Genomic DNA, 22069 nt, shown 5'->3' on the forward strand with positions numbered 1-22069 from the left:
TTCTGAGCTCCTGCATCCCGTACGCAACCCATACATACAGTCAATGCTGGACTGGGACTAAAAATAGGCCCTGGCATTTACAACACACAGGCCCACATCGCGTTCGCACCTGGCTCCTGGAATAAACTCCTCCCCTTACTATTACTGACTCCTCCCACTTCTTAGTCTATACTCTTACAAATATAATTAATATCAGAACACCATACTGGTGAACATCATTCACTGTAATAAAATACACACAACAGAGCTCATCCCGCAGGGGATCCAAACATGTACCATAGTCAGACATTTGGTATTTGGTTGGTTCTGTTAGGTAAAGCTGGAATTTCATTGGTGGAGGTCACACACAAAGAAAGGGAAAGCATTTTCCCAATTGACCAAGACCTAGCTTAGCAGTTTTAAAGGATTAGTGCTTACTGTAGGAATTTTTTAAGGCAGGGGTGCTGAACACAGAGGACGACACATCTGTGCACACAAAAGCAGAGCCATATTTATACATGTTGGTTCCCTGTGTACATAAAGAGCAGTGGTGCCGTCAGCCACAACTGGAGCAAAGAGAGTGCGCGCCATAAAAAAAAAAACAGTTATGGACTCGTTGGGAAGGGGCAAACCACACAATTGTACCCCAAATGCAAATTACACCACACATTGGTGCCCCTTTGTCACATTATACCGCATAGCGGTGCACCTTCGTCACATTAGCCCGCATAGTGGAGCCCCTTATTCATGTTACTTCGTACAACGGAGCCCCATATTTATGTTAAGTCACACAGTAGTGCCCCATATTCATGTTACGTCTCACAGAGGAGATCCATATACGTCACACAGTAGTGACCCTTATTCACGTTATGCCTTGCAGTAGTAGTGCCCCTTCTACATTATGCCAAAACAGTAATGCCCCAGAACACATTATGCCCAAACAGTAATTCCCCAGAACACATTATGCCAAAACAGTAATGCCCCCAGAAAACATTATGCCCAAATAGTAATGCCCCCATAACATTATGCCCTAATAGTAATACCCCCATAACATTATGCCAAACAGTAATGCCCCCATAACACATTATTGCCAAACAGTAATGCCCAGTAACATTATGCCCTAATAGTAATACCCCCATAACATTATGCCAAACAGTAATGCCCCCATAACACATTATTGCCAAACAGTAATGCCCAGTAACTTTATGCCCTAATAGTAATGCCCCCATAACATTATGCCCTAATAGTAATACCCCCATAACATTATGCCAAACAGTAATGCCCCCATAACACATTATTGCCAAACAGTAATGCCCAGTAACTTTATGCCCTAATAGTAATGCCCCCATAACATTATGCCCTAATAGTAATACCCCCATAACATTATGCCAAACAGTAATGCCCCCATAACACATTATTGCCAAACAGTAATGCCCAGTAACTTTATGCCCTAATAGTAATGCCCCCATAACTTTATGCCCTAATAGTAATGCGCCATAACATTATGCCCCAATAGTAATGCCCCCATAACACATTATACCAAATAGTGGTGACCCCCCCCCCCACAGCAACTCACCTCTCCCCAGGGAGACTGCTTCCGAACTGAGTGCTGCTGGCTGCCCCACCTCCTACGCGTGCCGCTGGTCTCCTTATGACCATGACAATGCCGCCTTGTCCTCAGCTCCTCGCGCCAGTTTGAACCTCCTACCTCTTAATACAGTACTTCCGGTCAGCCCTGCACGCCATGCGAGATAAGGTGCCTGGACTCCGGCCTTCCCCTGAGATTTCGCCCGACGCACTATCATGCCCGGCTGCCGTGGAGTGACGTCACTACGCGGCCGCATGATAATGTCATTCCACAATGACGCGGCTGCAATGACTAGCTGACTGAGCAACATAGTGAAGCTGCAGGGCATGCCTATGGACATCCAGACCGGCCCATCTGGCCATCGGCCCTTCTGGCATTTGCCAGAATTGCCCGATGGCCAGTCCGGGCCTGTATACAGTAGCCGACGTTTCAAAGCTGCAGCGGACCTTTTCTTCAGGATGCTGTACAGGGGCATGAATCAGAAATTAAAATATAGTGCTATGGACTGTTAAGGATTATGAAGGGAGGGGGGCCCCAAAATTGGTATCTTGCCTAGGGCCCCCATGAGGTCTAAATCCGGCTCTGCTTCTAACTGTCATTTTTCAAACACAGCCTGTAAGATGTAAGTTAGAAGCTGATTGGCTAGTACTTTCTCTCTAACAATGTTACCCCTCTCCAGGTTTTGATGAAAATGTAGCGTGCAGAGAGCTGCTGATACACAGTAACACGTAACAAGTGTTGACTACTAGTAGGTACAAATAACTCTTTCTGGGACTTTTGAGAACTAGCAAAAGAACCTGTGCAGATCAGATAAGCCACAAAAGTGCTGAAAAGTCCAACATAGCACAATAGGGGAGAATAAAACAAAGAAAGAGGATCAAGCTATATTACAAATAATATAGTATTGTTACAGAATGCTGGTTACAGTTAATTTCACTTTTTTTTTTTTAGAAGTAATTAACAAAAGATATGGCCATTATTGCTATGATAGTTACTGGGATTTACTATGCAATAAAATGTAAGTAAACATCTCAGACATGGGAGAAAGCTCTGTAAAATAACTCTAAGAGAAATATAGTTTCAGCATAATGGCCCTCATTCAGAGCCGTACGCTCTGAGCAGAGCGCACGCTCTGAATGAGGGCCGGGCTCCATTTTCATGGAGCGTCCTCCTGGACGCTCGTATAGCTGTGGGTCACCACCCACAGGCTATACGAGCGTGCTTTTTGATGGCCGCGATGGTCGAGACCATCGCGACCATCGAAATTGCGAGCCGGAGCCTGCGGTTGAGGTTTTCAACCGCAAGCTCCGGAGTGATTTTGGCTCTATCAGAGCCAAAATCACTCCCACTGACATCACTAGTGATGTCAGTGGGCCGGCTTCTGACGGGAGGCGTTCCCGTGGGAACGCCCCCGTCAGGGAGGCACGCCCCCGGCACGCCCACCAAAGGGGGCGTGCTGTCAATCAACATTGACAGCACGCCCCCTTTGATCGGACACAACGAGCGAAGGAAAGTCCTTCGCTCGTCGTGTCTGGCGCATGCGCACGACGGAGCTCCCTCCGTCGTGCGCATGCTCAGTGCAGACCATCGACCCACTTGCGAGCGGACAGCCGCTCGCGAGTGGGTCTGAATCAGGCCCAATGTCCCTACAGATTATGGCCCTCATTCAGAGCCGTACGCTCTGAGCAGAGCGCACGCTCTGAATGAGGGCCGGGCTCCATTTTCATGGAGCGTCCTCCTGGACGCTCGTATAGCTGTGGGTCACCACCCACAGGCTATACGAGCGTGCATTGTGATGGTCGCGATGGTCGAGACCATCGCGACCATCGAATTTGCGAGCCGGAGCCTGCGGTTGAGGTTTTCAACCGCAAGCTCCGGAGTGATTTTGGCTCTATCAGAGCCAAAATCACTCCCACTGACATCACTAGTGATGTCAGTGGGCCGGCTTCTGACGGGAGGCGTTCCCTTAGGAACGCCCCCGTCAGGGAGGCACGCCCCCGGCACGCCCACCAAAGGGGGCGTGCTGTCAATCAACATTGACAGCACGCCCCCTTTGATCGGACACAACGAGCTAAGGACTTTCCTTCGCTCGTCGCGTCTGGCGCATGCGCACGACGGAGCTCCCTCCGTCGTGCGCATGCTCAGTCCATAACATCGACCCACTTGCGAGCGGACAGGCGCTCGCGAGTGGGTCTGAATCAGGCCCTATATTCACTGTTAAATCTATTTGATAATATGGAATAAACAGAGGTATATGGCTGATCAATTGATTGGTAAATATATTGTGTGCGCGTCGGCCAGTGTGTACCAGCGATATGTCTGCACTACGTAGTTCACAGACATTTCACATCGGCTGTGCAGCACAGCCAATGCCCAATATATCTGCAGATTTATCTGCTCATCGTACTGTGTGAACAGGCGGTCCGCCGACCGCCCGTTCACTTGCCGCAGAGGACGCGGGGATGGGGGGGGGCGTGTCGCGCCCCCCCTGACAGCAGATATAGTTTTGAAGTGTGTAGCCAGCTGCAGCTGGGCCAGAAGCTCTTACTGTACATTCTTTCATTGTAGTTGTGTAGGCTGGGTCAAACACATTTCTATATAGTTGGATATTAGCCTGCTTACCATCTTATTGTAGGATGATAGAGTGGATTAAACAGCAGTGAATCAGGAAGATTTATTTCTTTTATAAGGTGTGTGAAGCAGGTCACTGCTTGCAGATACAACTTATATAGTTAGAGACAGGAGAATGCAAAATAAGCTGTTAATTGTAGTGAAAGTGAAGAGAAGTATGGCCCATTCATTTTACCTATCAGGGAAGGCTGAGAAAGATACCGGCGGACCGATTCAAATACAGACAAGGGAAGGCCGAATGGTGCAGAATCCCGACAGGCGCAGGTAAGGACCCTAACCATCCCCTCCCCCCCTCTAACCTCTCCGGGGGGTTCCTAACCCTAACCCCTCCTACCCACACCCTAAACCTAACCCTCCCGGGGTGGGGGCTCACTATAACACCCCCCCCCTACCAGTAGCCTAACCCTGATTTCCCCCTGGAGGTGCCTAATCCTAAAATCTCTGGCTAACTGCGCATACTTACCACCATGCGGAAGTTTGGTATTCCAGCAGTCAGGATGCCGATGCCGTTATCCTGATGTCCTTCAAGGTATCGGCGTCGGCATTAAGCCGGGCGGCGGGATTACGGCATCAGTATATCGACTGCCAGCATCCCGTCTGCCAGCATATAAACTGCCTTCCCCTTGCCCCAGGTGAGGTGTGAGTGGGCTAGCAAATCTTTAGCTGATACTGCACTCCCTCTTGTTTTGCTTGCAAAGACAATGAAGAGTGACTTTAAATGAGCAGGGGAAGGAGAGTCTATATAGTTTGCGTGTTTAGAGGGCTGTGCATAAAGCCTTACACATTGGAATTTGCTTCTCTTAGTGTATCCCTTCTGATGAGTATCAGACACAGGGGCTGAAGCACAGCGAGCACTATGCCAGTTAGTATAGCGTAACTTGCGTGAATCACATGCCTAGAACAGTGCTTGCACCCATGCAGATTTTTTTTTTAAGGATTTGCCTGAGACTGGAGGAGCAGAATAGAGGAACTCAAATGTAAACCAAGCACACCAAGGGACTTGTCCATTCAATGGCAAACACAGGCAGACAGAGAGCTGTATTATTATTTGTGGGTAGTCGGGCAGGACAGGTGTGTATGCATAGATTGGATGTAGAATCTGCGACCAGGTCTGCAAAAGGACTTTATAAACAATCTAAACTAGAGTCTGATCTCCTGAGGGAATCGGTATGAATTACCGCCGGACGCAAATCCGGCGCCTCAAATCCCGACAGTGGCTGCCCGACATGGGTGAAAATCCTGATCGTCCCCAGGTAAGTATATACTAACCTAACCCTCCTTTAGGGTGCCTAACCTTCCCCCCAGTGCCTAACCCTAATCCCCCCTCTAAGTGCCTAAACCTAACCTCCCCTTACCCGCCGCCTATACCTAAGTCCCCCGGGGGGGTGCCTAACCCTAAGTCCCCCCCAAGGGGTGCCTAACCCTAACCCTCCCTTCCCCTAGCCTAACCCTAACCTCCCGGGGAGGGGTGCCTAACCCTACGTCCCCCCCGGGAGCCCTAAACCTAAACGGCTGTCCGCAGCAGCGCCCGGCACCGCTTCGATTGGCATGCCGGTCTCCCGGCATCGGTAAAATGACAGGCGTCTAGATTTAGGCGCCTGTCATTTAACCCTCGCCGGGATAAAGCAGTCCGGAAGCCGGCTGTCGGGATTACGTCCGCCGGTTTCCCGACTGCATACCCGCCTGAGGATTGGACAAGTGTGCACTGAGCTTTAAGCAGGGTACACACTGAGCGATGTATACCCAGCTGATATGTCAGGCCGACATATATCGGATCCTGGGTACACATCAGGACGATGTAACGATCACTCATTTTGTCCTTCTTAACACTGCATGGCGCCGCATGGATATCGTCAGGTTTGATGTGCAGCACATCAAATCTGACGACGTTGCAAGCGACCGCGGGAGCGCGCATACACACTGCATGATACGTAGCTACTACTTGGCCAAATCAGAACGACATCGCTCCAGTGTGTACCCAGTTCAAGACTGCCCTTTTGCATTTATTATCGCATCTATTGTTGTTAAGAGGTGCAGATGTCAGATGCAACCATACACACAAAGCATATAGCTTTTTTAGGATTCTCACACAGTATGGAAGAGTGCACTTCGGGCCTGATTCAGCACAGATCGCACGGCTGCGCTCGCGTGCACCCGCTAGCTGCGAAAATATGCTAATGAATTAAATTGCACAGCAACCACAGCACTATACCAAGATGCCCATCACTATATAATGCCGCCCACTTCCCATGACATGCATCCACAAGTCAGCGAAAACATCGAGTAACATCTGAACCTATCGCACAGTTGTTTAATCATACACGCCCCTGTAACAGCGCTCAAACGCACATTCACGCCTGAGTTCTGCCGACCATTCCCCTCTCCACTCCCAAACGGTCACTTCATGTCAATCACTATGAGATGGGACTGCATGCTCGCTGCGATCGCAGCAGCCTGTTTGCGCACTGCAATGCATGTGCAGAGTGCAAACATCGACTGGCTACTTGCGAACACAGCCTTGCGAACCAACCTGAATAAGGCCCTTTGCTCTAAAGAAATGGGTGTATATATAACGCAGCAGGCTAGATTTGGGTCACTGTGTAACACAAATTTTAGTAGACCTTAATCTTTCCATAAAGTGTCCAGAATGACTCTCATTGGCTATGTAGTGCTTGCTACATAAAACACACATTTCTCAGAGCTAGGTGTGACCCCTTGCCAAACCTTGATGAGGGGTGGTGAGTAAAAGCTGCAAATCTTAGAGCTTTTACTGTCTGACAGGTTCAACAAACGGAGCAAAGTCACTAATCTCGTCATCCCTGTTATAAGGATCACCACTCCCTGCAGATATTGATCCTGTAGCACAACAGCCAGCAACCCGGTAATAATATTTCCAGTTCACTCACTAGAATGAGTTTAGAGGAGGCCTAATGAAATGCGGAATGGGTATAATTCCAGGCCTCAGTGCATATGGGTGACAAATTGTTAATGAAATTTAAGAAAAAAAAAAAATGATATATATATATATATTTTTTTAAATAAAGAGTCTACAGAACACGATGATAGGAGCAAAGAGGGTTCTGCTCCTCTAATATATCTAAATAGATATAAGATATCAAAGAAACATAGAAGTATTTTCTATGTTTCTCTGGTGTCAAACATTGCAGGATGGACTACTGAAGATTAGGTCTGGAAGATGTATTCCTGCAATGTGATTGTGCGATTAGGGTTAGATTTTATTAAGCTCTTACTATATATTAAGTTATGTTCTTGAGTCTTCTGCCTTATGGCATTAATACTAATCGCTGACAAAGACAATGTTGTGCTGTGGATTTATAGCTCATGCTGTGCTGCGGATATATAGCTCATGCTGTGCTGCGGATATATAGCTCATGCTGTGCTGCGGATATATAGCTCATGCTGTGCTGCGGATATATAGCTCATGCTGTGCTGCGGATATATAGCTCATGCTGTGCTGCGGATATATAGCTCATGCTGTGCTGCGGATATATAGCTCATGCTGTGCTGCGGATATATAGCTCATGCTGTGCTGTGGATATATAGCTCATGTTGTGCTGTGGATTTATAGCTCATGTTGTGCTGTGGATTTATAGCTCATGTGCTCAGGTAGCCCTGTGGACTGTGATGTGACTGCTGTGCAGACAGACAGGCTCCCGGCAGTACGGAGAATGGGGAGCACACAATCCATTCACTATATGCTCCGATTTCCATTTTAGCACAATTTGGAACACATTTGTCCCTAGGCCCGCATCACTTCCACATGGCTCCAATGAAGTTATTAAGTTGATTTACAGATCGTACTGGTCATAAATTAAGTTGTGTAATTTGACGGCAAACCCTCCTGATAACACTTATAATTTGCATCATACTATGTCCGGTAGTGGTTACAGTACTGTCATTACCAGTAGGTCCATACATTGCAGGATCACACACAGCCTCCCGCTCCTAAGAGCATGCAATCTAGTGCATTCCTACATACATACATCCTACCTCTTCTGCTCCGGCTCCAACTGCCATACCCATCGCCTTGAGGCCTTGCTGCAGCTCTAGAATATCCACCTTTCCATCTTTATTAACATCCAGCTGATGGAAAAGCTCTGCATACTTGGTGAGTGTGTTTGATCCCTCGCAGACAGCCCTGGTCAGCACCAGTTTCTTCATTTCTTCAATCATCGCTGCTGTGGGGTCTGCTGAACTTACAAAGGAGAAGCAATGAAATGGGCAACTCTGTCAGGGAAGGGCTGACAGATTGCAGACTGCAGAGAAAAGGACAGAAGAGAACAGGCCAAAATAACATGTAGAAAAGTATGAGAGGTGACACCGCCCAAAGGGGAGGGAGGGAGGCTGCAGATGTGTCTGGGAGGGACATAGAGGGAATTCCCTGCACAGAGAGGAGGGGGGATACCTCTGTGTTATTTATCTCTGCTCTCCTCCCTGTTCTGCCTTCTCCACACCTCTCTACAGTCTCCACCTCCCAGGCTGTGCCCTTTTCTTCTATCACTATAGTTTCATAACTTTACTTTACCCTAAAAGGAATCTTATCAAAAATGCATCTGCCAGCTTTGGTTCTCTTCTCCGTTGTGCCTAGTTTTACAGTAAACTATAGGAAGGACTTCATCACAAACCTGTCTGTGTAAACTCATCTGATTACATGAAACGAGGGTATGGAGCTTAAGGTATAAATAAACATCGAATTTGAATGGTTTAACACCATCGATGTTTGATGTCCACTCATAGTTTAGAGTCCTGCACAGCAGTTACATTCTCTTCCTGTGCCTGCACCACTTCCTCCCAGCCCTACAAGTAATAGGCAGACTCATCAATGCAAACAATTATTTCTCTCACGTGATAAAATACTACGTAGTTCCGGGGCCACATTTTTGTGACTAATAACACAGAGCCGAATGTTACAGTTTCAGTCATGTTGCATTTACGTGTCATTTGTGGCAGTCAGTGTACAACCTTTGCAAGTTGCATGCAACGCCGCTTCTTCCTTACCACTGGATGTCGCTGTGTCCAAGCTGGCGAAAGGCGCTCCCAGTCCTCCTGTCTGATTTTGGTGATCTGCATTACCTGCTTATACCGCCAGGGGTCACTGCGTGACATGAGTACACGCACCTCCGGAAAAGGTCCCTGATTCCTTCCTATCTCAGAAGCACGCCTTCCCCTGACACCGTGTACGGAAGCCTGAAAGAGCCACAAAGAGGAGAGAGCGATCCGGGTGGGACACCGAAAGAGCGATTTGTGCAACGGCCGAGATCCGGGGGCCACCGGCATAAGGAATATACAATCTGGGAGGAGAGACATCTCTTGGACTATAAATACCGAGACTCACACCCTCTGGATCTCTACAGGAATATACCCAAAGCCATAAACACCCCATCAGGGACTGTGCTCTGCAGGGAATATATACATCTCACATACACATTTATCTATGCCTGATCCCAAATGCCAGGTATCACCCAGAGGACATATGTTAATGTAAACACACACATGCAAATGATATAGATATATACATTTAGTGCCACATTTATTATTACAATCGGTGTGGTCGGTGCAACATGTAGGAATGTCATTAGTGTTCTGAGCATCATAGTATTGTTACATTACATAAAGCTGGTGTATGTATACACAGGACACTGCACATAGTATTGTTACATTACATAAAGCTGGTGTATGTATACACAGGACACTGCACATAGTATTGTTACATTACATAAAGCTGGTGTATGTATACACAGGACACGGGGCATATGTAACCTTTATGCTTATTTGGGAGATGAGAGTCTAGTTCAGATGTAAACAGACTATTACACAGAAGGAGAAACCCTTAGGACCACATTGTCAGTTTGTTTTTAATTTTAATTATTAGTAAAATGTTTTGTCCGTCAGCAGATGTATAAACCATATATAAAATGTATTAGTAAAAGGAAGAGAGCAGAACCCAAATTAGTTAGCGATAAGAACACAAACTAATATGAAGTTCCTTATCCGCATACACCATTAGATTTGATAGAAGGAGGTATGTATTATTGTTTTCTTAAAATATATAAATAGGAATTGCTCAGAAGATTCCTTTTTATCTGTATTTCGGTCTGTTAAAATCTTAATTGATTTGTTAAGGTATATAGTATTGTAACATTGTATAGGATACACACGTTGGAGTTGCAGGGAGGGAGGATGACTTAAATGTATCTGGTGAAATGTGGAGCTGAAAATGCCATCAGTTCCTGTAGGGAACGGAGAAAGAAGGGCGGATAAAGGGAAGTGGGCTGTATAAAAGCCACTAACTTCTTGCCACACACTGCTGGCAGGACAGGATGAAATGAGGATGGCACTTTGATAAGTATAAAACAATCTTTCCTGGGAAACAATTGGAATTTCATTATCAAGGACACGATCAGATTCTATTTTATGGATTTAATTTTTTTCCCCCAGTTGTTTTCTTTGCACATCTTTGGTTGGGGATACTGAGATACTGCCTGCAATCTCTGGGAATTATAATCTGGCCCCTTTACAGCACCTGTACCTTTATGGTGACTCTCCCATCAAAAAACTGCAAACATTAAATTGAACACAAATCATTTTATTAAATCTCCTGTATTCCAACACACTGTCATATCATCACCCTATTGCCTCCTGATTCCAGTTTATGGCTTTCATGATGATGAAAAAGAAGAAATTTAAGTTTCGGGTGGATTTTGAGTTGGATGAATTGTCATCAGTTCCTTTTGTGAATGGGATCCTGTTCTGTAAGATCCGTCTGCTGGATGGTGGCAGCTTCAGTGTGGAGTCAAGCAGGTAAGAGGAATAATTAATAGCTAATCATTTAACATTACATTATTGAGCAAGGATTATTACCAGCAAACATGTTATGTCCTATTTAAAGTGACCTTGTAAATACTGCATTTATCTTGTGCTGTGCCCATCTTGTAAGCGTTTTTATTAGTTAGAAGGCTGTGCTAGTTATAGTGAAAATTGTAGGTAAATATGATTAAGCTGCCTACTGGAATCTGGACCTTGTGTCTGTCTGTTGCTTTGGCCTATACACAATTCCTCTTTAGCCAGTATTGGAAATGAGAGGACAATAGAATTAGTTGAAATTTGAACATTGCACAAATAGCAGTTTTGGAACAGTCTGTGAAAATATATAGGATTGGGGTGACATATAGACAGGAAACAAAGTATTTTGCTTAATATTGCCCAGCATATATGATTATAAATCAAATAACATGTTGCTGGCCTATATGCACAAGTGCAAATAACCAAACAAGACTGCGTTAATTAGGTTAAACACTGTTGGACTGTGAGATGGCAGAAATATACAAAACAGTCAGGGCGCCATATAGTCAAAATCAATTGTTAATTTAATCTCATTATAAAGGTTAAAGCACACATAACATTTGTTTAAATTAATATATAATAACAGTATTACTAATGTTATCCGCGGTCCCTAAACATCACAATAATAACAACTTGTATAGAATTAAGTTTATACTTTTGAACAATGTCTCAAAATAGACATACTGCTATAAATACTTTGTAAATGTCTTCTTATATAAGACAACCTTTTGTGACACTCCAGTGTACTGGTATTGGTCCAAAAAAAGGAAATCCGTGTGCACTGGTTTGTATACGAGAAGCAGTCTCTATTGTAACAGGAGGAGCAAGCAGACAGTTGTCTCATCCAATGTCCCGAATATTTACCACGTTGGAAGTATTTGGTCTGCGAGGTTACTTGTACGGCAGCCTGAGCCCAGGATACAGCAGTCTCTCTGTCTCCCGTGTATACCAGCTGATTGAGCCGCATGTGTTTATCTGGAGTAAACTGAAAACCATTTGGGATTGATGTAAAAACTTGCCATGTCTCCTCCGTACAAATATATGTATCCAAACAGCAATCCAGTACGCTTGTCACACTTAGGGGTGCTGACGATCAGGGGGTCTACTGACGCGTTTCGCCCCTTCACATAAGGGCTTTTTCAAAGAGTATACTCACAAGTGCACATACAGATGTGTCCTCATACATCTAGCCTCAATACTCCACGCAGCGGAACTTGCCTGACATGAGTGAGCTGCCAGGTCCTATGCTGCTCTGCTAGCATCTTTTTTGCTGGAAATGTGATGTGACTAGGACGCACCAGGAGACTGTGCTGTATAATTTGATATGCGGCACTTGTATATCTGTGTGCGACTGAGTTTGTATATGAACCACAATGGAACTTGTAATGAAAAAAGCTGCGGATGCTACATTGTAGCACTTCATATACAGATTCAGGGTCTCAGTCGCACACAGACTAATCAGCACAGTCTGCTGGTGCATCCTAGTCGCATCACATTGTGACTTAGACACATTTTCAGAAAAAAAAGACATTAGAAAAGATGCCTGGTGCTGGCAGAGTCTCATGGGACCTGGCGCGCCGAGAGGGGCTTTTTAGCGCAGCTGCCGCAAAGATGTATAAGGACACGTCTGTAAGGTGGCCATCGGATATTCATTAAACTCTGAAAAATTAAAGTTTCTGGAGTTTGGGTGTAAGATTTAGGGCTATGTTCAGACGGGGTTAGTGCAAAGAGCTCAATTCAATTGTTTTAGTGCGCTGGATCTCCCGTCTAAAGTGACAGGAGATCGCGGGGTGCTATTCAATTGATGCCGATCTTCGTGTCGATCGCACCCAAAGAGGTCGGGTTTAGCCGCATAAAAAGGCCACACCCAACCAAAATGCTGGGCACGATCCCGAAAAGTGCTGTAATAGGGTGGATCAGCCAGTGAATGAACATTACTGGTGAATTAACATTTTCAGGTTTAATGCATCAACACAAGTTTTAAACAACTTAGCCAATCATGAGAAGTTTTATTAACATAAGTGTTCATTTACTGGACTTGCACTGCATGTTCATTCACTGGCAATTTGACATTTCTTATGTTTTTCGGTTGTAAAATTCTATATACAGTATTTGTCCCGTCTAGTGATTTGTAGACTGATCGCTTACTACCAGGTTGCATCTCATTTGGGGGCATACTTACAAACTGTTCTCTCCCCAAAAATGGATGGGATCAACCATACCAATAATGTAGATATTAGAAGTATATACATACATGCCTACCCTCCCGGAATTTGTGGGAGGCTCACGATTTTTGGAAGGGTAGGCACTTCTCCCGCATTTTGCCCACTTCCTAGTGAGAATAGGGAGGCAGATCTGAAGATGCGATGTGCGACCTGTGGGAACGCGCATCGGCATTGTGATTGTGAGTGGAAACTCACGATTTGGGCATATTTTACACGATTTGTTGTCACGTTTCATCGGAATTGGTCAAATCATGTAAAAATATCATCAAGTGTGTTGGCACCTTAAGGCTCATTTATGTGGTGGACAGGTTTGCGCTTCTGTTTGTCCACATATTTACATTACATTGACCATAAATAATTGGATTTGGTGCTGGACCACCAACTTGAGGCACCCCTGTAAGTGTCCCGAGGCACCCCAGGGAGCCAAGTCACACAGTTTGGGAACCACTGATATAGGCTATTATTCGGAGCACTATAAAGAAACAACTTTTCTCTTGTCCTTCTTTCCAAGTGATTAATATTAAGTTGTGTTGCATTGAAGGCACTCGCCCAAATGAAAAACGTATAAGGGAGTCGACTGATATAGCTATATGTCAGGTTGATGCGAGTTGTTACCATTGTCTTCCAGCATTGAGGAAGTGCCACATTTTATTTTGAGTGTCTTTTTGGGCATCCAATGTGAGCTGCAGTAGCTGAGAGAGAAGTACCCACTGTATGTATGTCTTTCAATATCAGAGTTAGCCTAGGTCCCTAAACAGTGCCGGATTAAGGCTTGTGGGGGCCCCTTCAATAAAATTGACACCCTGCCACTATGCCCCATACCTTCCCCACTCTGTGCCCCCCAATATTCTCCATAGTGCCCCCTATATGCCACACGGTGCCTCCCAGTATGCCCCACAGTGCCCCCATGTATTGTATATATTACCCCCCTCGGTGCCCCTGATTACTCACCTCCTGTGGCATGCTACTCTTGAATGCTTATGGCTCTGCATACTGCATGCACGTTGCATAGAGCACAGAGCAGCTCCCAAGTCCCCTCATCAGCGTGTCATGTGACTGATTAGAAGACTCGGGAGAAGCTCTGCGCTGTATGCAGCACTGACTCTGCATGCAGAACACAGAGCTGCAGAATCCCCCGTCTGGGAACAGGTGCTGCTGGGCACCTGTTCTCTGCAATTGCAGGGTCACACTGACTCTGTGTATGGGCCCTTCTGTGTGTGTGGGGCCCCGGGGTGACTGCCCTTGTCACCACCCCCTTAATCCGGTTCTAGTCCCAAATGTGTGATATGGTACATGGTCGCAATGCCTCCAGCATTGATTTGAGGCCACTTTAGAAGGGAGCTAATTCTCTCAAATAATTAAATAGTTCCCTAATTCAGAAGGAAAAACAAATTATTCCAAATGGAATATAAGAGTGAGAAGTTGCAATCAGGTGGAATCTACAGACATTGGACCTGATACAGATCTGGATGCAAAGCCAACGTTTCACGCAAGTGTAACAATTGTGGCTCTAGCGCATGCGCGATGGCTAACAATGTGCATGTATGTCGATTTATTAGCGATCACGCACACTTATCCATTACAAAGTGAGTGACAGGTAGTCAGTATTTGGGGGAGGTGACTGGGAGTGGCTAGTCAAATGCAAGCGTGAGATGACTGTTTAAACTCTGTTTCATGGGCGTGCATAAACTGCCCATTGTGATCTTCGCAGCATGAAAGCTCTGAGTGTCGAGACGCAGTGTTTGCAGCTGGTCAGACTTGACTCAGAAGCTGCGCGACTGCCCGATCTGCGCCATTGTTACCGATGTTTACACTGTTGCACGTCATCTGACAGATATGAGAAGGCAGCAGTGGGCGTCCTTATGCTCGGGTCGCTTTGGAGACATTTGCATATTTTCGCTATTGCGGTCCATGAGAGATAGCAGCTGCGGATGGCCTTTGCGTGCGGATCCGAATCAGGCTCTTTGTGTTTCCAAATTGGTAGAACGTTTTTGCTGGGTGCTATTTAGTGTCTGGGTCCCTGTATTGGGAGGAAGAAATCGAAACAAAGTTGACAAATACTGTCTGTTTCTATGTACTGTCTTAAAAAATATTATTTTTTTCAATGTCAGACAATGAGTTTGTTTTCACAGAAGATGGGGTGAGGGTTACAGCTAGATCCCCTTCCATAAGGTGGCCACAGACATAGCGATCTGCACACGATCAGCCGATGTGTAGGATTTCTGTACGATTTCCCTTGAAACTCTCCCCGGCAGCTCTGCGCACGATATGCAAACGAGTTGGTGTCCAATCTTCATACGATCTCTCCTGCATCCAGACTTTTTACAGTGCATCGCATCCTAGATTGTCAGATCTGACCTACTGCACGGCAAATCTGACGATGCGATGTGCGACCAGCGGGGACGCTCAACACATCGTGGTCATGAGTGGGGACTCACGATTTACTCAGGATTTGGCCATATTTTACACGCTCTGTCGTTCCAATGTGTCGGAATCGGCCAGATCGGGTAAAATATCGCTATGTGTGTGGCCAGCTTAGATTGACCCTGATGTCGTCATCAGTTACTGTCCAACGTCATTCCCTAACATCCACGTGGGCATAGAGGGGGAATATAATCTTGTGGACAGTATGGGCAGAAAACTGCACTTCTGCCCTCACATCACCTCCATGTACAGAATCTGAAGGGGAAATATACCCTAACATGGGGTGATGGGGTACTCTGTGGTTCCTCATGCTCCCTTTTCTTCCCTGTAAACAAATGTGTGATCACAGTCTAAAGTACACCTATTAGCAGCATAAAAGCGCGGTTGATGAGAAAGGTGGGAATTTTCGGCTCACCCATAGGATAAGGTTTTCTCTGAAAAGAGAAATACTGGTTCGTTCAGATAGCCTGTTTCAGTGCTGTGTGTAGCAGGCGCTGTCATAGAAGCCTTGCAATACAAATATTTATTTAAAACAATCTCATTATAATCCCTTAGATAAATTATATGTAAAATCATTAAAAGGGGAGTTAGTGTGCCCATAACATACTGTACACAAAGTTGTGGCAAAGTCTGGAAACCGCTGCCTTGTGGACATTTGCGGACAAAATAATGAAGATTAATTGACCTTTGGGCCTGATGTAGAGTTGTACATGTGCTTTTGTTTTCTTGTATAAAATATGCATTGTCATACTGCACATGTACACAGGATTGTCTAATGCTGGGTACACACTAGGACGATGTCGGCCAGATATGTCGTTTCCAGCCAGATCATCCAGTGTGTACGGACTATCTTCATGATCCCGCGGTCGCATGCGATATCGTTTGGTCAGCCGTGCTGCGCGGCCATCTGAGCGTTATCACAAGCGGCGCCGTTGCAGGTAATGGAAGACCGGACGAGTGATCGTTCCGTCGTTCGTTTACAATGCTCAGTGGACCTCATTCTGAGTCTCTCGCAAGCGCTGTGCGCTCGCAAACGCGCACGCGCAGAATGAAGTACTCTGTGCGAGCGCAGCCCGCTCGCTCACCCAGCAAAGACAGCCCAGTGTAATGAGTGACAGGAGAGGCCGTTTGTGGGTGGCAACAGGGGCAGGACACTAATAACGGGTGAGTGGAGGTGCGAACGCAGGCGTGCCTGAGTGTTTCAACGCCGTGTTTAAGGCGTGCATAATTAACAGGCAGCGTCATAGTACATGTCACATGCTTGTTTTTTACACTGAAGTCCTCGCAGTGCTTGCGGCAGGGTAAGGCAACCACAAGCGCTGCGATCGCTAACGATGGTGCTCGATGTACCAATGTTTTAATACACTTCCTGGAGATGACGTGTGCAAGTGGACGTCTCAACATAGGCTAATGGGTGTCAGCATACACAGAGAGATCGCTCGCACAGCCAAAGTGGGTGTACTTATGCCTTGGTGAGCGATTACTTCCCATGGCGTCACTTTGAAAAATTTGCAGCCGCTTGCGAGAGACTCTGAATGAGGTCCAGTGTGTACCCATGGTATGATATGTCGGCCTATTGGGCACACAACGCTAAGTGTGTTCCCAGCATTATACTGTCATCCATATGTGAATTAGGCCACATTTTGATTTCCGAAATTCTTACATTACAGAGGCAGACTGGGGGAGGGAAGCGGCACTTAAATGTAGACCAAGAACAGTAATGGAGTTTTCTCAAACATGGCTGATATTTCTAATGGTACACGTGATGGAGCTGAAACATTAGGGCCTGATTCGGAGTTGCACCTGTCTGTATCTTTATGCTAATACCATGGCGCCTTGCACCATCGAAATTTGCACAATCCATATGACACGTACAGCTTTCTCATGTCTGCCTAGTGACCCCCACGTTACCAGCCAGGAACTACCACACTCCCTGCGTCCAGATTTGTTACTGTGTCTCTGTGCGGTAATAATTGGGATGCATGTGCTGTAATGAAAACATTGGCCAACTGTGCTCATATCTGCATAGCGTACAACCCTGAATCCTGCCCTAAGGCTGGACATTGAAGCAGATAAAATGACAATCACATTTAAAATGGGGAAAAAAAGGTATAAATATTACAATTTGGCTCCAGTCACAGAATATGTTACGCAACTGTGTATTGTTTTATGTTTGTGGCTTTAAAGCTTGTTACAGAAAGAACAAATTCATGGGTCAGTTAGTAGAAGCTGTAACTTGTTTAATCATGTAATCTCAAGTATCACAAAGCCCGTTTATGTCACATTGAGGAGAACCTGTGGATATAGTGGCCATAGTGTAGTCTGTGTCTTACTGCCAAGGGAAAAAATGAATGCTAAGAGAAGGAAGGGCATTTTAGTCGCTGAAGTTAGGAAATGACAAACCGGTTGCTAGAAAGTGCAAAACCACTGTGTGTGTGTCTCCGTTTTTCCTTTATGCACGGCCAGAGTTTTGTACCTTGCTCCACCAAATTTAGCATGGTGATGAAGTTTGACCAGGATTAGGTTTTTGCCCAGGTTTGAACTTTGCCAGGGCCACACACAATCACATAAAACTAGGACACTCTTAAATTACACAGGTTCTGGGGCTGGCTTCATACACACACTGTCACTCTGGCAGGCTCATGAGCTCTGTACATTCAGACTGTGGCAGACAGCATAGTCCACAATCTTTGATACTGTCAAAGTTTAGCATATGGAGATTACAAACATCAGGGGAGATTGATTGCCAGAGCCTCTTTCTGTCTGGGTATGGGTCTCCACCCCCCCTCCCCCCACCCTCAAATTTCTGCAGGTGTGTCGCTGCTGTTGGGGGGAGCGGAGAGTCCAGGATCTCCATTGGCCGATAGATACTTGTTGGCCTCTTTTGCTTATTTGCGGCGGCTGGCTTGCGCGACCACATGGTCACTCAGCCGGCTGAAGGGATTGCAGATGGTCCGATGCTGCATCCTTGGACACAGCTCGGATCAGTAATCCATGCAGGAGGTGTGATGCATTACCATATTATAGCTGTCGCAGCTGCTAACATGTTAGCAACTGTGATAGCAGACCGGCCCTCAGCTGAATCACCCCCTCTGTTCTGCAGTGATTTCTGAAACTCAGGTGATTTTGGAGCTAAACTGATTTCTGTTCTGTATGTCAGTCTGCTCCTGATATACCCCCTTCCAAACAGAATGAGCATACACTGCCTGCACTGTCATTTACTCCTACTTTGCATAGTTATCCAGTTTAGTGATGAGGACAATGTAAAAAAAAATGAAGGCTGCAGGTGTACTTCAGGGTCCAGTCTTCTACCCGGGCAACGCTGGGTGTCCCAGCTAATACTAAATAATGAAACTTGTGATTTAGTTACAAGTGATAATGTAAATGCAGAGTTAATAATGTATTTAACTTCACCTTTCTGTATACAAAGGACACATTATGGCTGCCATAATGTACTGCTATGACTGACAAACATTTTGGTCCAAAAATGGTTATACAAAATGAAAGCTTCACTATAATCTGCTAAATGTCTCTGCTCACACTCCCTATCTCTCCCCTCACTTCTTTTATATCTCCTCTCACGCTCTCGTCTATCTCTCCTCTCACGCTCTCGTCTATCTCTCCTCTCACGCTCTCGTCTATCTCTCCTCTCACGCTCTCGTCTATCTCTCCTCTCACGCTCTCGTCTATCTCTCCTCTCACGCTCTCGTCTATCTCTCCTCTCACGCTCTCGTCTATCTCTCCTCTCACGCTCTCGTCTATCTCTCCTCTCACGCTCTCGTCTATCTCTCCTCTCACGCTCTCGTCTATCTCTCCTCTCACGCTCTCGTCTATCTCTCCTCTCACGCTCTCGTCTATCTCTCCTCTCACGCTCTCGTCTATCTCTCCTCTCACGCTCTCGTCTATCTCTCCTCTCACGCTCTCGTCTATCTCTCCTCTCACGCTCTCCTCTATCTCTCCTCTCACTTCTTATATATCTCCTCTCACGCTCTCCTCTATCTCTCCTCTCACGCTCTCCTCTATCTCTCCTCTCACTTCTTATATATCTCCTCTCACGCTCTCCTCTATCTCTCCTCTCACTACTTATATATCTCCTCTCATGCTCTCCTCTATCTCTCCTCTCACTTCTTATATCTCTCCTCTCACACTCTCCTCTAGCTCTCCTCTCACTTCTTATATATCTCCTCTCACGCTCTCCTGAATTAATCTCTCTCCCTCACCCCTTCTCCCCATTTTCTTTCCTCCTCATTTCCTATATATCTCCCCCGTCCCACCTCATTTCAGTCTTCTCTAGCCCTACCCTCTCTTCTATCTCTTTCTCTCTCCTCTCTAATATCTCTACCAGCTTTTCTCCTTTCCTCTCTTCTAGCTCCACCTTCCCTCCACTTTCTCTAATACTCAATCCTCTGTTCTAGCTTGCCATTCCCTCTTCTTTTTCCCATATTCCTCCACTCTCTTCTCCGTCCCCTTATCCTCCCCTCTTTTTTACCTTATCTTCCATCCATTCTCTCTCATACCTTTCTCTCCACTCTCATACCTACCCCTTTCTCCACTCTCTATTCTAAACCCCCTTATCCTACCCTTCCATCCATTCTCTCTAATACTCCCCCTCTCTTCTACTTTGCCATTCTCTCCACTCTCTCCAATACCTCACCCTTCCCATTACTGTCTTCTACCTCCCCCTTTCTCTACTCTCTTCTACATCCCTTTTATACTCCCCAGTTTTCTACCTCCCCTCCCTCCACTCTAATATTTCCCCCTTCCCTCCAGTCTCTTTTATCTTCCTCTTCAGCCCCTTCTCTTCTAACTTTGGATTGTGGCTGGAAACAGGAGTACCCCCATGCAAAAACATTTAAAACATACAAACTCCACACAGACAAAGTGTTAGAAGGAATCAAACTCAGGATTTGAGTGCTGTGAAGTAGCAAATACTTTTCCTTTCTCTCTATACTTCCCTCCCTATTCTTAGAATTTAGTTTGCTTTCCCCTGGCTCATTGGCATTTTAGGCATGAAAACGTGAACGTCATGGACATATGTCTTTTTTTTTTGTCAAATGTAACATGTATGAAGTGTCTGTTTGGCAGATAACCTCTTTGCTATTGGAGTTATCTACTATCACAGTACAAATGTGCAGCAACCAATAAGTAATAATCTGTGATGGAACTAGGGCACTTCTGCACTTGGGTAACAAACAATTAGCTCATAACATATTACATTAAGGATTGTTTAACTTTAATGTATTTACTCAAAGGAAAATGGTATTTATTTGTACAGTGTTCCTAAACTGTTTTGTAAAACACTGACTGTTAGTAAGGGGTCGTACACACAGGAGCTAAATAAGACAGTGATTAACGTGTCTCAGCTTCCCTGCAGCATAGTATATTCTGTATTTAGTGAGCAGTTCCCATAGGACTCCCTCATATTAATGATTCTGAATGCTGCCAGCAGATCAAAATCAACACTTATCTGAAAATGTGTATTTACAATGTGCTTTAAAAGATTAAAATTATAATTGTTCTGTGCATTTATCATTGTTCTGTACAAATATATTTTATTTTGTAGATGGAACCCTCCATAGCTCTACAAGAGCCAGTCTGCTTTGGCAGCCATAGATCTGCTGGGACAGGTAGTTCTACAAGCTTCAGCCACGCCTACAAAACGGGGCAAGCTGTCGATCAACATCGACAGCTGTCCCTTTTGTAGTGATCTCCGGAGCAAGAGAATTTCTCTCTCGCTCTGGGGCTTGCGCACGCGCAGTGTGGCCGCTGCGCGTGCGCAGGGCCTAAACATCGACCCGCTTGCGAGTGCTCAGCGCTTGTGAGCGGGTCTGAATGAGATCCAATGTGTGCAAGCTAAGGAGACTCCGCTTCCAACCCATAATGTCCTTTACAAACAAAACTTGAATATGAAAAACAACTGATTCTCCGGAGAGCTAGTAAGGCCTTACGTTCCAGGTCTCGTCTATACAAATCGGGAGAATCCATGTGATAGAAAGGAAGCTATGTAATACTGACACATGTACTGATGGGGTAATATGTGCTTAAGATAAGTGCAGTGCTGACTGGCTGCACCAAAGATGAATGTTTCTGACTTACGTGTTAGAAAATGATTCATCTGTCCGAAGTCTGACTAAAATTCTGCTGTATAAATGCAGGATGGGAACCTAAATATTTCTATAGTTGCTATGGGCTTATCTAAGTGGAATAATTTCAAATATGTTAGAAACAGAACTGAAAAACTGTGATTATAAACCTAGTGCCATGTATTAGTGAGATATGATCACATGCCTTGTTGCTGACCTGGAACAGTTAATAAACCACAGTTAGCAACAGCTTGTTATGTGCTACAACAACTACT

General features: G+C 45.5%; 2 protein-coding genes across 4 annotated transcripts in view; one reads left to right on the top strand and one right to left on the bottom strand.

The window, feature by feature from the left end:
- Window positions 1-9291, bottom strand: part of SLC25A24 (solute carrier family 25 member 24) — a 65627-nt gene extending 56336 nt beyond the window's left edge. The window contains exons 1-2 of one of the 2 annotated variants that reach the window (XM_088474052.1): window positions 9218-9291; window positions 8210-8409 (exon numbers count right to left, since the gene is read on the bottom strand). In XM_088474052.1, coding sequence (XP_088330178.1) covers window positions 8210-8392 — 183 coding nt within the window. In that variant the 5' untranslated portion in view covers window positions 8393-8409; window positions 9218-9291. Of the gene's footprint in view, window positions 1-8209; window positions 8410-8844; window positions 9029-9217 lie in introns of those variants that run through there. The other variant, XM_088474053.1, reaches the window with a different exon arrangement.
- A 56-nt stretch (window positions 9292-9347) lies between these two features.
- EEIG2 (EEIG family member 2) overlaps window positions 9348-22069 on the top strand; it is a 49520-nt gene continuing 36798 nt past the window's right edge. The window contains exons 1-2 of one of the 2 annotated variants that reach the window (XM_088474055.1): window positions 9348-10241; window positions 10869-11020. In XM_088474055.1, the coding sequence (XP_088330181.1) occupies window positions 10872-11020 (149 nt within the window). In that variant the 5' untranslated portion in view covers window positions 9348-10241; window positions 10869-10871. The remainder of the gene's footprint in view (window positions 10242-10868; window positions 11021-22069) is intronic. The other variant, XM_088474054.1, reaches the window with a different exon arrangement.

The sequence above is a fragment of the Taudactylus pleione genome, unplaced genomic scaffold (assembly GCF_031769625.1).
Source record: "Taudactylus pleione unplaced genomic scaffold, aTauple2 ptg000146l, whole genome shotgun sequence".
Classification (NCBI taxonomy): Eukaryota; Metazoa; Chordata; class Amphibia; order Anura; family Myobatrachidae; genus Taudactylus; species Taudactylus pleione.